Source organism: Equus asinus, chromosome 4, assembly GCF_041296235.1.
Source record: "Equus asinus isolate D_3611 breed Donkey chromosome 4, EquAss-T2T_v2, whole genome shotgun sequence".
NCBI classification, from domain to species: Eukaryota; Metazoa; Chordata; class Mammalia; order Perissodactyla; family Equidae; genus Equus; species Equus asinus.
Window position 1 is genome coordinate 98,268,036 of NC_091793.1, and position 16,763 is coordinate 98,284,798.

A 16,763-nucleotide genomic window follows, 5' to 3' on the forward strand; every position below is an offset into this window, starting at 1 on the left:
TTGTATAAATTTCAGGTGTACATCATTATATTTTGGCTTCTGTATAGACTACATCATATTCACCACCAAAAGTCTAATTTTAATCTATCACCAAAAGTGTATTTCTTACTTTAACTTATTAGGCCCTTGTGGCAGGCTGAAAGAAATGGCCCCCCAAAGCTATATTTGCTTCTAATCTCAATAACCTGTGAATATTACCTTACATGGCAAAAGATTTGATTAAGTTAAAGAGCTTGAGAGAAAGAGTTTATCCTAAATTATCTAGGTAAGCCCTAAATTCAATGATATATATCCTTATAAAAAAGAGCCAGAAGGAATTTTCACACAGAGACACCGAAGAGAAGATGATGTTGTAGGGGAGGAAGGCATTTCCTCCACCCACTCTGGGTCATTCTGGCTCAGCTACGAATTAAAACTCATGAGACAGAATAACAGGAGAAAATTAAACAAAGCTTTATAACATGTATACTTGGGAGAGACTCGGGAAAACTGAGCAACTTGCCAAAATGGCAGAGGTTCTCAACTTAAATACCCTCTTCAGCTAAAGGCAAAGGAGGATGTTGGGGGTGGAGGGAGTCAGTTATAGGAGGTTACCAGAAAAGCACAGTAAACAAGAGTAAGGTTATTATGCAGATTGAAGTCCTTGCCTTCCGCATTGATAAGAGTTTCTAGAGACAAGGTCATCCCCCTCCTTCCTGGTACAGAGAGGGAGACACCTTTACAGATGGAGATTTCCTTTACAAATGTAAATGTCTCTTTACAAAGGGTAACTTCTACATTTTACAGTCTCTCTCATGTCTGCAGTCTTTAAAAGTAAGAAGCCCAAAATAATCCTCATGCCTAAGAGACATATCTTGGGGTGGCCAATTCCAGTCCCCCACAACGTGAAGGCAGAGACAAAGACTGGAGTGATGCAGCCACAAGTCAAGGAAGGCCAGCAGAAGCTGGAAAAGGCAAGAAACAGAAGTTCCCCTAGAGGCCCTGGAGGCAGTATGGCCTTCCTGACACCTTGGTTTCAGACTTCTGGCCTCTAGAACTGTGAAAGAATATGTTTCTTCTGTTTTAAGCCATGCAGTTTGTAGTGCTTTGTTATGGAAGCCACAGGAAACTAATGTAGATTTTGGAATCAGGAAGTGGAGTGCAGCTGTAACAAATACCTAAAAATGTGAAGTATTATCCAAATAATGTCCAAAGAATTGGATAATGGGTAGAGGCTAGAAAAATTTTGAGAAGTATGACAGGCAAAGCCTAGATGGCCTTGAAGAAATGGTTGGTGGAAATACGAACGTTGAAGATGCTGATGATGACGGTTTAGACGGAGATGAGGAGCACCGTAAAGGAAGCTCCTATCATCCATAAGCATACATATATTGTCCTGAACAGAATGCTGGTAGAACTATGAGTATTCTAAGTGCTTCTTGTGAGGGCTCAGAAGGAAATGTGTAATGTTTCATTGAGAACTGGAAGAAAGGTGATCTGTGCAACGTAGTGGCAGAAAGCTTGGCTAAATTGTATCCTACAGTTCTGTGGAAAGGAGAACAAGCAATGAGCTTGGATATTTAGCTGAGGAGAATTCCAAGCTAAATGTTGAAGGTGTGGCCTGTTATTTTCTTTCTGTTATAGTAAAATGTGAGAGGAAAGCGATAAACTGAGGAAGGAACTATTGAGCAAAATTTTTGGTAATTTGTTAGAACGGTCACAAGAAATTAATGCAGCCCTTAAGTGAAGTCAGGAATGTCTCATTTTATTCAGAGATGCCAATGCATGGATCCTTGGTGTAGAACCAGACAAATTTAGGCTGCCTGCTAGTTTATGTTGACTTTAGATACCTAATCACTACATCAAGATACCTGACCAAATGTGTTATTTTACATCACTTGAAGATTCGGGACATGCTCCTATCAGCCCTCAATTTATTTTTTTAAGATTAGCCACAAATGACAAGGCAAATAAATCCACTTTGTGTTAGAGCTCAAGTTCCCAAACTGGCCTCTCAACAACTTGTGTGTCTTTTATTGGTTGGTTGTATTTTTGTTTTGTTTGTTTGCTTTTTAAGAGAAAGTTTCTCAGAGCCTATTCAGACCTCCTGAACTGATTTTCTGGGGCTGGGGACTGGATATGTATGTTTTTCTAAGGTTTCATGGGTTATTATAGTAACCAACCATTTCAAGAACCCATTGAAATCACAGACCATAGCTAGATTCCCCTACCTTTTCTTAAGTACCTGCTGTATGTCAGATATATTCTAGGTGAGTTTTATATAATATTTGCATTTAATCTTACAAGTAGACTCAATCTCTGTTTTGTACTTGGCAAATTGAGGTTCAAAGAAGTTCTATACTTTATCCAAACCATTAACAAGGGGAACTGATATTCGACCACATCTCTCTCTGATTCCAAAACCCATCCCCTTAGCACGAGAAAATCAGCATAGTGCAGTGAAATGAAAAATATTTGTTCACATTTCCATGTACGTTCTTTCTGGGCAAATGATGTGTTGGGCGAGTCATTTAACTTCTTGAGCTTCGGTTTCCTCTATTGGAAGAAGATTATAATGATATGTATCTCAAGCAGTTGTTATAAAGATTGAATTTAGTCATGTACATAATAGTACTTTACCAACTGTAAAGTGCTATGCAAATATGGTTTTACTATGGCTTTTACTCTTATCTACTTCTTAGTTACAGACTAAGCGAAGTGTAGCTATATTATCTGGCAGAAGTGCCTGCCCCCACAAAATGTTACATCTGCTGCCAGCTGCTTTTATTCTTGTGGACTTAGGACTTCTTAAATGGTTATTTCTGGAGCCAGACTAAACCAGAATTTGAATCCCAACTCCACCATTTACTAACAGTATAATCATGGACTAGTCTCCCCATGATTTCAATTATTCATCTATAAAAAGAGGAGGAGATGCTATTGGTTTGAGGTTTGAATTGAAATAATGCAGAGTGCCTACAATATTTATTGATGCTCATCATAATTTAATAATTGCATTACTAACAGTAGCTGTCTTAAGGGAGGACAAATAGTCCTTGCCAGGTTCCACCGGGCACCATCCCCTGAAGAGGAGCACAGGTGGGAGATGGAAAAATGCCAGCAGTGAGGCGGTCTGCACTGCAGGGTATGGAAAAAACCCAAGAGCAATTACAACCCACGTGAATCCCAACTCCCACTGTAGCCTTGTTCTCATTTCTGTGCCAGAACATAATTGCAACTGTGGCTACTCTGTAGCAGAGATAGGGTAGCTGAAATGGTGAATCATTTGGCATAAATACACACCTAATGTATATACATTTCCATAAACACCTTTACAGGCAGAGTGGGAGAAAGAACGTTTCCTTTGCCATTTGGCAGAAGGCCAGTTGGAAAGGCATTCATAAACTACTTAGTAACATTAAATAAGTCAGAATGTTCTCTTGTGGTATATGATCTAATTGGGATAACAATAGCTCCCATTTGGTGAATTCCTGTGCCAGAAACTGTGCTAGACATTTTATGTACATTCTCACTAGGTTGTTAAACTTTCTTAAATAAGAATCATTACCTCATTTTACTGATGAGGAAACTGAGATACAAAGAGATTAAGTAAGGTATCAATGGATAAAGATCTGAGAAATAGCGGTCGTGGGATTTAAAATGGCTTCTAACCACCTGCAAAGCCCACATCCTTTCCACCACAGTGTGATGCCTCCACAGGAAGTTCTCGTGTCTTGCCTTGCTAGTCCTTTTATAGCAACTACTGTAACTGGCTATTCTTCCTCTGCTCTTTCATTTTGCTTATTCCCCTCCCCAAGAGAAAGCAGATGATAAAATCATCACTGATATAGATAAATGGATGGATGGATGGATGGATGGATAGACAGACGACTGGATGGATGGATAAATAAATATATAGACATACAGACAAAAACACAGACAGATGAACAGACCATGTGAGTGTATATGTGTATACATACAATCACACTCTGTGACTTTTAAAACCATCTTGTGGATCTTGTTAGCACATTGCTTGTACTCTGCTTGTGTTCTGGCCCAGGTGTGCAGAACAGCTAGTTCACAATAACCTCCCAACCACCAGTGTCATCATGTGCTTTGTGGACGAAGTGTGGTCCACTCTCCTGAGGTCTGTTCATAGCGTCCTCAATCGCTCTCCTCCACACCTCATCAAGGAGATTCTGTTGGTGGATGACTTCAGCACCAAAGGTAAGAAAATCACTCCTGGAAAATCATAGCTTGATATGAGGCAATAGTAGTTTGGATGGAGGGCAAAATTATAGAGTAACTTAACAAAGTATAAACGTTTTACAAATGCCAGATCATTGTTTCATGTGGTACCTTAGAGGCCTGAGTCCAAGCGTCTATTGGATACAGAAAGTCATCTCTAACTATCATCAGGCTCTGTTAGGTTAGCTGCCTCAGACTTCCTTTCAGCTGTGACTTCTCTGCAATGGAGGAGTGATTTTCTAACTGCAGCTCCTTGGAGATGGGCACTTTGAAGTTCCAGAGACCAGAAGATGTTCTCTGCAATTGCACAAATATTCTTTTTATGTCTAGTACTTTTTTTATCTAATAAGCAAATACCCCACAATTAATGGGATGCCTTTCCTACCAGTAATAATTAAAGTAAGAGTTAGATTCTATGGAAAACAAAGAAATGGAAAGCCTATGGCTTCGTCCTCAAGAGCAAAGCATATTGTGTGTTCAGTTAAGTGTCAGGAAGACAAATTGCCAATGGGACTGGAGAGATGAGATTCCAACAGAGCTCAAAGGCAGAATCCACCATGATCTTTATGTTTGTTTTTGTTTATTACAATGAAGAATCTCTCTTTGGGTTGTCAAATAATTTGTGTATGCAAGTAGTTCCATGACCACCAGAGGTCCCATCACCGCCACATTACTAATTCCCCAAATGCAACGCACTTCAGAAAATTTCGGAAAATAGCAGAGAGGGCAACCTTAACAGAACCGTTTAGCTTTGATCATGACCACAATGACATGGGCCAGTTTCCTCAGCCTCAGTGTCCCAACCAATCACCCTGAGCTCCAGGAGCAATGAGATGTCTAAGGAAAACTAGTTGAAAACTTTAAGAAATGGCCTTGAAAGCATAAACAGAAATAGTATATAGTTACCAAGTAGGTAATAGTCCCTTTATGAATGGTAGATCCAGATTTCCTGGGACCTGAAGCTTATATGGTTTTCAGGGTCCTCTTTAAGAAAAAGAACACAAAATTAGCAGGAAAGTGAACAGCAGAAGGGTCCCTGGAATCCCCTTCTATCTGGGATAACTGTCAGTAGCTTAACTATACATAGAAGGGACTGCAAGCTACATAAATATACCCCATAAAACCCCAACAAGTTTCCTTTAGCTGGACCCCTCTTTGCCTCCCTCATGCTTCCAGCAAGAGAGGGAACATATGACAGAGTGGATGTCACCACAGGAAGTCACAGTGGTCTTACCCAATTGCAGTTGCAATATCTTTCTTTGGCAAATTTTTCAATTTGCATACAATGCTTAGCCTCTTCCCTGGGTCTTGGAAGAAGACCTTGCAATCTGGGAATTTTGTGCAGAAACCTGAGCTTCATTTATTTCAGGGTAAATGTGTCCCTGTCCTGACAAATACTCAGAAAAGATGAGCCCTCCCCTGTATAACATGGCAACACTGAAAAGAAGGATTTGGGATTTAAGAAAACAGACAGCTTAGAGTGTTGAACCCAGACAAAAATCCATCCAAGAAAAATGATGTCAGAAAATAAAATCACAGCCCAAGGGATAAAAGTTTGTGACTGTAGTAATTGTCATAGTTTTTGGAATTTGAAGTTGAGGAGTCATTGCTTCTGGTATTATCCAGACCTAGCTAATTAAAGTGTTATCTTGTCTATCCTTACTTGGATACAGACTACCTGAAAGATAATTTGGATAAATACATGTCTCAGTTTCCAAAAGTTCGGATTCTTCGCCTCAAAGAGAGACACGGCTTAATAAGAGCCAGGCTGGCGGGAGCACAGAATGCAACAGGTAAGAAGCTGCTAATTTTTTTGTTGTGTTTACATTTTTGTTTTCATTTAAATTTTTTTCAACATACAGCAGATTTGAAATAATAGTACAGTGAACCCCCATGTATCCATCATTTCATTCCGCGAGTTTTAACTTCTTGCAATATGTGCTTTAACACACACATACACAGACACATGTTTATAGACACACACTTTTTTTCTGAACTTTTGAAAAGGAATTTACAGGCATCATGACACTACACCCTTAAGTACCTCAGTAAGTAACTCTGAAGAATAGAGACATTCTCTTATATAAGCATAACTTTCATATCTAAATATCATCCAGTATATGCTCTTTTCAAATTTCCTCATTATTTCCAAAATGTTTTTTATAGCTGCTTCTTTCTTTTGAAATTTGAGATCTAATTAAGTTTCATGCACTGCATCTGGTTGTTTGGTCTCCTTAGTCTCTCAATCTAGAATAGTCAATTCCACACACATTGTTTAGTGGCCATTGACTTGGGTTTTTTTTTTTAAAGTTTAGGCCATTTCTTTTGTGCAATTGACCATGTTCTGAAATTTCCTCACTGTTTCCCCATATCACATTCAGGACAAATGTTTTTGCATAAATACTATATAGAATTCTACTACATATGTGATAGGAATAATGTACTTCTTATTGCTTCAAATCAAGAGGTACGTGATGTCAGGTTGTCCCACCATTGGTGATGCTAATTTTGAGCACTTGGTTAAGATGTTGACCGCTACATCTTTCTTTTGGGGGTAAGAATAATTTGTGGGGTGATATTTTGATCCACAAGAATATTCTGCTTTCCTTACAACATTTTACCCAATGGTTTAGCATCCATTGATGATCATCGCTTGAATCAGTTTTTACAGTGAGGGCTGCAAAATTGTTTTTCTAACTCTATCATTCCTTCTTTTATTAGCTGACTTCCCTCATAAAGAAGAAATCTCTCTCTCCCTCTCTCTTTCCCTCTCTCTCTCACCCTCCTTCTCTCTCCTCTCCCTCCCCTTTCTCTCTCTCTCCCTCCTTCCTCCTTCCCTCTCATGCCCCCATCACTATGGATTTATTTTTAAAAAATTCAATGTGTATATTATCAGCATTACTTTTTTAGTGCTCAGATGGTCTCAAATTTGACCAGCAGAAGCCCCTGCAATCATGTGCCTTTTTGACCTGACCTCATCAGTATTTGAGGACTTCAGAATTTTTGAATTTTCTCTTCCCTGACCTGTCTGCTCTTCCTCTAGCCCCTTCTGTCTTCCCAAAGAGCAACAGGTGTTTTTTTTCTCACCTCTTTTTAACGTGTGGATGTTGGTGGGTGAACGGGAGAGGCAAATCTTTTCAGTTCATGAGCATTCTAAAAATAACATCAAACATTTTGGTTTATTTACACGTCTTACTATGGAAGGACCCCATAATAATAGTTGAACTTATATATCAGACATCATTCTAAACACTTTCTATACTAATTGATTTAATCCTCGTAATAACTCTATGAAATAGATATGATCATTTTCCTCATTTTACGGATGAAGATATGGAGGCACAGTGAGGTTAGTACTTGCCCATTTTCTCTCAGTTAGTATAGGTAGAGCCAAGATTGGAACACAGAAACCTTGACTCCAGAATCTGCCTCTTATCTACTACATTTTGCTGCCTCTAGACATTTAGCCGCCACTCTGCCACCATAGGCCATGGCTTTGCAGACCTCCACCAGCTTGTATTCAAGCATGTTCTGATGGTGAATTATCTGCTCACTTGAGTTTTACTTCCCTGTACAAAAAATAGGATAGTGAAGAAATAGTCCAAGTAGGTAACTTTTGGACTGAGATCTGAGTGAAGAATATTCCCAGGCAAATGGAACAAGAATTGCAAATGTCCTGATGTAGAAACACGCTCTGTATATTCAAGTTAAAGAAAGAAGTTTATTATGGCTAATGGGTGCCGATCATGGAGAGAGTGGTAGGAGGTTCATTTGGAGAGAAAGGTAAAGGTAGGCTTTTGTAAAGTTCTATGCATCATTTAAGAAGTGCAGGCATTATTCTTGGTATAATGTGAAGCCAGTGAAGGACATTAAAGAGAAGAATAAAAGTGTCTAACTTCATTTTAAAAGCTCACTCTGGCCACCTCATAGAGAACAGATATTAGGGAGATGAGAGAGAAAGTAGGGAGACCAATTAGGAGGATACTGTAACTGTCCAGGCACTGGGAAGGTGCCAGGGCATGTGGGGGGAGTGGTTAGATTTAGAATGTATTGTGGACATGGAGCCTACAAGAGTTACCATCAGATTAGATGTGAAGAGAATAACAATGGGAAAAATCAAAAACGAAGCTTAGGATTGGAATCTGAATGATTTGATGGGTGGTGGGGCCATAAGCAGAGGAACAGGTTTGGGATTGCAATTGAGTTCGGATTTCATCCAGGTAGGTCTGAGATGAAAATTAGACTCCATGTAGAGAAAGCTGATGAGCACAGAACCAAAAAAGTGCTTCTTAAAAAATTTCTCTCTGCCGGCGTGGAACACAAAGCACGCTGTTAATGATCTCTAGAACAGTCTAAACTGGTAGACAACATGGGAGGCTGTGTTCAGATGGAGTGCAATGAACTTGATCAAAGAGTTGCCTAATTGGCCTGCTTCAGTATTTTTGGTTACAACCATAAAATGATTTCTTTGAATTTAGTAAATCCAAATGCAGAAATGTATATTTGTGTCTCAGTCATTCATTAACACCCTTGAGCACATTAGTTCAGTTTTAGCTGAGTAACTTTCAAACTATTTTGACCATGACCCATGTTAAGAAATAAATTTTACTTCACAACCCCATCCATGTACAGGTTACACGAAAAACTACCGTCGACATTTCAAGAAATAACGAGTGCCATGAATTCTACTATCTTCTTTTCTACTGTACTTATTTTTTAGATTCTGGCCAATCCTACTCAGCTGTTTTAATGACTCACTAAAGAGTCACAACTCTTAGTGTGGAAAGCCCCAGCTAAGCGCATCTTAGTTGCTCTCCACTATCTAGTGAAGAGTAGCTTCTCATAGAACTCTTTTTCTAATTTCCAAATTTTTGTAGACCTATGCTTTGTAAATTATAATAAAAATAAATTATCTAAAAGAGAAATGGGAAAAAATAGAGATATATGCATAAATATCATAGATATATGCATAATTATATTTGCATATATCTATGTATATAAATATATACATAATTTTATAATTATGTTTATATTATGCATATATGTTATTATGTTTATATTTATGCAAGTAGCTATGATTTTGTAATGCTCACAGCAATGTCAAGTTTTTTGCTTGGGGCCGGCCCGGTGGCGCAGTGGTTAAGTGCACTTGTTCTGCTTCTGTGGCCTAGGGTTCGCCGGTTCAGATCCCGGGTGCGGACATGGCACAAGTTGGCACGCCATGCTGTGGTAGGCATCCCACATATAAAGTAGAGGAAGATGGGCATGGATGTTAGCTCAGGGCCAGTCTTCTTCAGCTAAAAGAGGAGGATTCGCAGCAGTTAGCTCAGGGCTGATCTTCCTCCAAAAAAAAAAACAGTATTTTGCTAAATGCCATGTCATGAAGGAAATGAGAATCTGATCTCTACTCTGACTCTCTGGAATGTACATAGCGTTGAACCTGCCCAACTGCAGGCTCCTCTTGACAGAGCAATAATTCACTCAGTCCATTCAATATTAGCATGAGATCCAGGTGGTCGGCTTATTCCTGTGGACCTCAATGACCCCATCTCTTTTTACTTCTGTTGCCTTCATATTGGGACCTTCCCTAGAGAGCCATAGATTTATGAATAGATATATGCATAACACATAAATATATGCATAATTATATTTGCAATATATCTATGTATATAAATACATAATTTTACTATGTACAACGTATACATATGTATATGTGTGTATATAATATATATAATGATGTTATATATGCACATATATGAAATAGACAATAAGTTACTTTGGCAAACTGCTATAAAGTTTTAAAACATATGTTCTCAGTTTCTGTTCGTACCTCCCTGTAGACAGCAGGGTCTATGGCCCACACTTTGAGCAGCATTGGTGGAGGGCCAGTACCTGGGTTTGGAAAGAAGCAGAAAGGGATATCTCGATGAGATTAATAACAGTCTTGCCTAAGGACACACCCAGCTGCCCTAAAGTGTGCTCAACCCCTATTGGGAATTCAAAGGGATTCAGGATCCTGTACCAGCTTTAGCCAAGGATATAATTCAGGGACCATCACTGAGCGGGGCTGACCAGCCTGGGTAATCCTTCTAAAGCTCCCCTGGGCATTCCCCAGTCCTCATGAGTAGAGCCTAGTAGGAGACTCTCTGGGCCTAAAGGATCTCTGTAATCAGAAATCAGCAAAGGTATCAGGGCAGAAATTTGCTCTAGAATGCCTTAGCCAAACAAAGAAATCAAAGATAAGAATCTGAACTCAGGATTTGACAGGCCTTGACAGCTATTGTTCCCTAAAGATTTACCCTTAGGATAGCATTATTAGGCTCTCTGAAAGTCTAAAAAGTCTTCTACAAGATAATAAGGACAAAACAGTAACTCTCTGACCACTAGCAATGTCCACTGTGCATTCAGGTTCTAGGGCGTGACAGTTCTTCATCTGAATCTGATTCAGACAAAAAGATCAGGTCCAATCAGTTGTTTACTGGGAATAAGGAGTTAGAGAGGCCAGGTAGAATTTCAAAATTTGAAGGGTAAGCCAAGGTCAATGGATCTCTAGGGAAAGTCCCAATATGAAGGCAACAGAAGTAAAAAGAGATGAGGTCATTGAGGTCCACAGGAATAAGCCGACCACCTGGATCTCATGCTAATATTGAATGGACTGAGTGAATTATTGCTCTGTCAAGAGGAGCCTGCAGTTGGGCAGGTTCAACGCTACGTACATTCCAGAGAGTCAGAGTAGAGATCAGATTCTCATTTCCTTCATGACATGGAATTTAGCAAAATACTTGACATTGCTGTGAGCATTACAAAAAATCAGTTGGCTAACTTTAAGTACATGGACAAGAAGTGACATCTAGCTCCTGGCCAACTCTGAGGTCTCCTGAAGAGCAACAGTCCTTCTGTGAATTTCTACAATTTGTTTCTGCTGCAGATAAAACAGGTGGTTTCCTTAGCCTCACTTATAAATCATTATGTAAAAGTAAGTGGCGAGCCAGGTGCACATGTCTCAAGGAACCCTAAACACAACACTCCAGCATTAATTGGTGCTGGCAGCAATATCCCAACCTGGTCAGCTAAATATACGCGGGGGTCCATGTTCAAAAAGAAGCCAAAGCTGTTTGACACATTAAGCTGCTCTGAGTTGACCAAAATAGAAATAAATAAATAAGCCACAATGAAACCCATTGCAAACAGTCCAGCATTATTGGACCTACTCTAATGAAACAGAAAAACTTGCCATGTGGCAATCAAGATTGAGTTAATTATTCTGAGCCATAACTTAAACACTCATTGAAAAACAGTATACAATACTTGCCATTTATTAGGAATTTAGGTATTAGGTAGATCCTAGAAATATCCCCATAAGGTAAGGCTCAAAGAGGTTAAAAGTAACTTATCCAGTGAGGCTAAGAGAAAGGAAGCTGGGATGAAGGTAGTTCTGTGTGACTTCAATCCTGTGTTCATTTCACATCCCTCTCAGCCTCTCGGGGTCAGGAACAGTGTGCAAAATGTCCCATACAGTATCCAGAACAATCAGAAATCCCATCCAGAGTCAGCTACACAGACAGCTCCCTGTTCTGATTTCTGAGATCTTACTTACAAATAAAATGTCTGAAAGTGGAGCAATGACATTCATACATGCGAAGATTCTCTTCTCTCCCAAAATAAAACAATATAGAATTCCAGCCTATGTGTTGGACAGATGCTGCTTCCCTTTGGTCCTGGCTGCAAGTGAATGAGAACCTTTTTGGGGATGTGGGCCAGGTGGGAAGTGAATGCAAGTTTGGGGACCCATCCTGCTGCCCTGGAGACTGAGGAAATTGATCCAGGCCCCTTTGACCCTACAAGCCTGCTATGGGAATAGCGACAGAGTCTAGCAGACACTGCTCTGTAAACTCTTGAGTCTGAATGGACCAGGAGTAGGAGTGGTGAAAGAAACTAGACCACTAGCCAAGAGGGACCTTGGCAGACCATGCTCACATATCCTTCACACCTAGATGACCCCTGCAAACCTTCCCACAACAGAAAGAGGGCTGTGTAAGAGGACACCCTTAGGAGAAAATGACCTTCCATTATCAAACAAGCTATAATTCACTGAAACTAGGATTCCCCCATGATCAGGAGATGTAACTGCTGTCTCCCAGACTAGGGGACTGGGGTGGGAGGTGACCTCTGCGTAGCACAGCCTGGTTGCATCTAAAGAGACTTCTTAAGAACAACCCCCATCCTGGCTAAGACCTTGGCTAAGATCAGTCCCTTTACTTTCATGCAAAACTTCCATTGTTGATCAGATAATTAATAAGATGCTGAATTCCGTTAATTCAGAGGTTGCTTACAGATCTCAGTGGATCGTAATCTGTCATCCACATATCTAATTTCACCTTGTTCTTTGACTGCTACTATCTTCTGCTTTTACTTTAAGCATTCTCATACTCATAGCTCTGCCTCTTTCTGGCTTTTTCCCCCCTCCCTGAGACATGAACAATTGAATGAACTGTTTCCTAATACCAGCCTCCCATTTAGCTGTACAACCTTGGAAAAGTTGCTTAAGTTCTTTGTTCCTCTTAAATGGAAATAAAACTTAGACCGATATCTCTTATCTCTTAAATGGGAATAAAAATTAGACCTATACTTCAGGTTTGTTGTAAGGATTAAATAAGATGACCGTGTGGAATGCTTAGAACAGTGTCTGGCATGGAGTAACTGAAGATAATTGATGTTATCATAGATTTGTCAGGAGGTGACAAGAACAGCCAGGTGTCAGAGTGGTCAATTAAAACAATGAGCCAAAAAGAAAATAACAGTCAAGTCTTTAATAACTTCCTGCAATCGTATAAGTAAGAAGTAAAACAGAAGAAAGCTCTGACTCCCCCAGTGTTCCACTGTTCCACAGAAAAATGGGCTGGTGGATCAGAGCCGAGACGAGGATCATCTCACTGCCTGAGGAGTCCGCTCCTGTTTTATGGCCCCAGGGGGCCAGGATGAGGGAAAGGGAGAAGATGTGGGAAAGTAATGAATACTGAGTCAGAGTGGAGAAAAATGTCCTGAAGATCCACCCAGCTCCATAAGGAGAGGCAGAGATCTTAGCCTGAGAGGGGCTTTCAAATGGAGGAAGCTGGGCTAGGAACGCAGCTATGTGGTAAAAGCACGTCCAGCCCAAGGGCAGGGAGGACCTGAGGCCTTGACTGCAACTCCCTTCAGAGTCTGCAGTGTATTGGCTGCGAAGGAAGCCTGGAGGGGAGAGCAGCTTTCCCGCATGAGGCCTGCCAGGTAAGTCTTCGCAATTGTCTACGGTCTATGGTTGGGCCTGAAAGATCACACATAAGATTTTGGCCAGGGTTCAGATTCCTTCGGTTATTATTAATCTCTCTCTCTCTCTCTCTCTCTCTCTCTCTCACACACACACACACACACACACAATTTACTTGTATAAAATCACTTGGAACAATGTAGATGCTACTGAGATTTTCACTGGGGAGAGAGTGTTACCTCACACACCTAATAAAAAAAAAAGGAATACTTAATAAGTATTTCTGGCCTCCAATTTTCCTTTTTTTTTTTTTCTCCTGTAACTCGTTTAATTTTGATAAAATATATATGACAAAAAATTCACCATCATACCCGTTTTTTAAGTGTACAGTTCAGTACTCTGAAGAACATTCACACTGTTGTGCAATCAATCTCCAGAACTCTTTTCATCTTGCAAAAGTAAAACTCTTTATCCATTAAACAACTCCCTATTCCCTCTCCCCTCCCCTGTGACCCTTTTAACACACCTCGTCCTCGATGTCTTGCTGAGTCCTCCACCTTAATTTCTTTTCACCACTATGTTGTGGAGAGATTTTTCCTCTTCATCATTCCTAAGGTCAAACTTAGAATCTCAAATTCCTCTTGGTTTTCTGCCAAACGAAGTCCTCATTCTCCACCCTCCGAGTTAATGGCACCCACCCTCCCTAGAAGGGACATAAGCAACCACCTTTAATACTAAATATTCCCTTCACAGTCTTGGCTACCCATTCTAAGTGGCTTATCAATTTTTTCCAAACGTAAATGTTGCTTGCCCCACAGCACTGGCTAGAAACAAAATTTCTTTCACTTCATTATAGAATGAAATTATAGGGATCAGGAATTTGGTGAGAAGAAAATACTACCGCCTTTACGACCACATTTCTGGAGCTACCTCTGAGACCTTCGAACATGAAGTACACACACTCAGTAGGTCTCTTTTTCAAGTGATTGTTTTTCCTCTGGCTCTCTAGGTGATGTGTTGACATTCTTAGATTCTCACGTGGAATGTAACGTTGGTTGGTTGGAACCTCTTCTGGAGAGAGTTTATTTAAGTAGAAAGAAAGTAGCCTGTCCAGTAATCGAAGTCATCAATGATAAGGATATGAGGTAATATTGTCATACTCCATAAGATACTTCTGAGTCTTTAACCAGCAGCAACAGAAAATACCTGGTCATATTATTAACATGTGGGGTGCAAATCTAAGAAATACATACTTTATCTATTTAAATAAATAGAAATATGTGATAGATATCTTGGGACAAGAGCAGGTCAATCCAATAATTTATTTGATCATCAATCAAATCATCATCAATCCTTAAGACCAGTAAATCCTAACACTCATTGTCCAGTTCCTTCCTCTTTCTGTTCAGCTGAACTCCAAAATATTTATTTTCCTTCATATTAGTTCTTCTTTTTTTGGGAAATATATGTATGCTCCTAAATTGTTTTTTTCCCCTGAAAAGTGACCAAAACGTTATAAGTTAAAAGTAAGCAATCCAGCCATTTAGTCACTAATGAAAATTGTACTTATAAGTTTTCTTGAAATATTATTTAAAAGTTTATGATGATCTAAAATCATATGCATAAGCACTTCTTTCATTCATTTGAACACAACATGGCGTCGGGTTGATTAAGTATATGGATATGATCTCAGGTAGCACTTTTGGTTTATTTCCTGGATCAGTTACATGACAGTGGACAACTTTCAAAGAGGCGTCTTTGTGTGGCCCATGAACTTTGGTTGGAGAACAATTCCTCCAGACATTGTTGCAAAAAACAGAATTAAAGACACTGACATAATAAGGTAAGTGTGTGAAATTTAAAATTAGGAAGCAGTCAGGTATCTTTTTATAAAGGCGTAGGAAGCAATTCCACAAACAAATGTTTTCATTCTGTCATTCTATAGAGCGTCAAGAATTACAGTTCTAGCCAATAGATGACCAAAAGCAAAGTTTTCCTGAGAAATTAGTTTCCGCTAATAAAATGCATTTTTTCAAATGGTCAATTTCTCCCTATTCAGCCCTGAACCCAGAGAAATTCGCTAACACTATTCCTGTTCTCTGGGATTTACAACCTAAGAGACATAAGCTAGTTGAATATGCTGCATAAATGCTGTATAAACACACATAATATGAAAGTCTACATGAGTGAAAATTAAAAGAGTAAATAATAGTAATAGAAATACCATTATAATGATAGCTGCTGTTAGGATTTTCTTTTCGAGTTTAATCCTACTCCTTCCATGGGAGGGATGCCAAGTTCTGTGAATAAATTGAGAAATAGACACAGAAGCCATATATGAATTAAAATTGGGGCTTTATTGCTGGAGAAGCAGGATTGAAGAACACAGCTTAGAACTGAAGCCAAAGTGGGAGCTTCCTAAAATTTCTCCCAGAGTCCAGATCTATGAGACTAGCACACAGCCAGCTTCAGGCAGAGCAGCGGGAGTCCTGAGCTTTCCTCTTGGAGAGAGAACTTGAGTAGATGCAAGCCAGCAAGTCCCAGGAGGAAGCTGGAGCCCAGACTGTGCGTTGCAGCATGGCTTCCCCGAACTTACCCCTCAATAAGGCAGGCCTCCTCCTTGCCAGGTGTGATGCTTTCAGAATTGATACTCCTGGCAAGTGAAGTGGGAGTACTATCATTTACTAAGCCCTATGCATTTAACCCTTTCTACAACCCTAGGAGAGAGGTGGTAGCATTCCCATTATAGAGATGAGGACATTGAGATGTAAAAGAGTTAAGTAATTTTCCCAAGGATATACAGCTAGTTAAAGAAGAAATTGCGATTCAAACTCAGATCTGCCTGAATTTGACACTCTTTTTCTAATTCCACACCTAAAGAAACTCTTTGCCTTTTTCAGACTCCCATTTTGAGAGTCAATGTAGCGGTTGAGTTCAGATTATATTCAATATAAGGTTAGGAAGAGAATGCATGCTGGCTAGTCTGGAAAGGACATTTGGGATACAGATCAAATATGTACATAAATGGTGGGGCAAGGGAGGTAGGTGTGGGGCAGGAATTACTTTACCCTTGAGATTGCTGTAGACCCAGAACACAAGGCAGGACCTCCACACAAGCCACCTTCAGCTGGCTGACCACCAGTGGCGATCACCATGGGGGGTGATTACCGCCTTGTCTAACTGCTGACTCAAATGTCGTGTCTATCCTCCATGATCAATAACAGTAGTGAAGGCTCTGGAGTCAGACTCTGGGTTTAAATCTCAACTCTACTACTTACTAGTAGTCTGG

At 39.9% G+C, this 16,763-nt stretch overlaps 1 protein-coding gene across 1 annotated transcript in view; it reads left to right on the forward strand.

Moving 5' to 3' along the window:
• Positions 1 to 16,763, forward strand: part of GALNT5 (polypeptide N-acetylgalactosaminyltransferase 5) — a 47,211-nt gene that overhangs the window by 15,380 nt on the left and 15,068 nt on the right. Inside the window, exons 2-5 of the mRNA XM_014858271.3 lie at positions 4,040 to 4,206; positions 5,901 to 6,020; positions 14,484 to 14,619; positions 15,198 to 15,317. Coding sequence (XP_014713757.2) covers positions 4,040 to 4,206; positions 5,901 to 6,020; positions 14,484 to 14,619; positions 15,198 to 15,317 — 543 coding nt within the window. The remainder of the gene's footprint in view (positions 1 to 4,039; positions 4,207 to 5,900; positions 6,021 to 14,483; positions 14,620 to 15,197; positions 15,318 to 16,763) is intronic.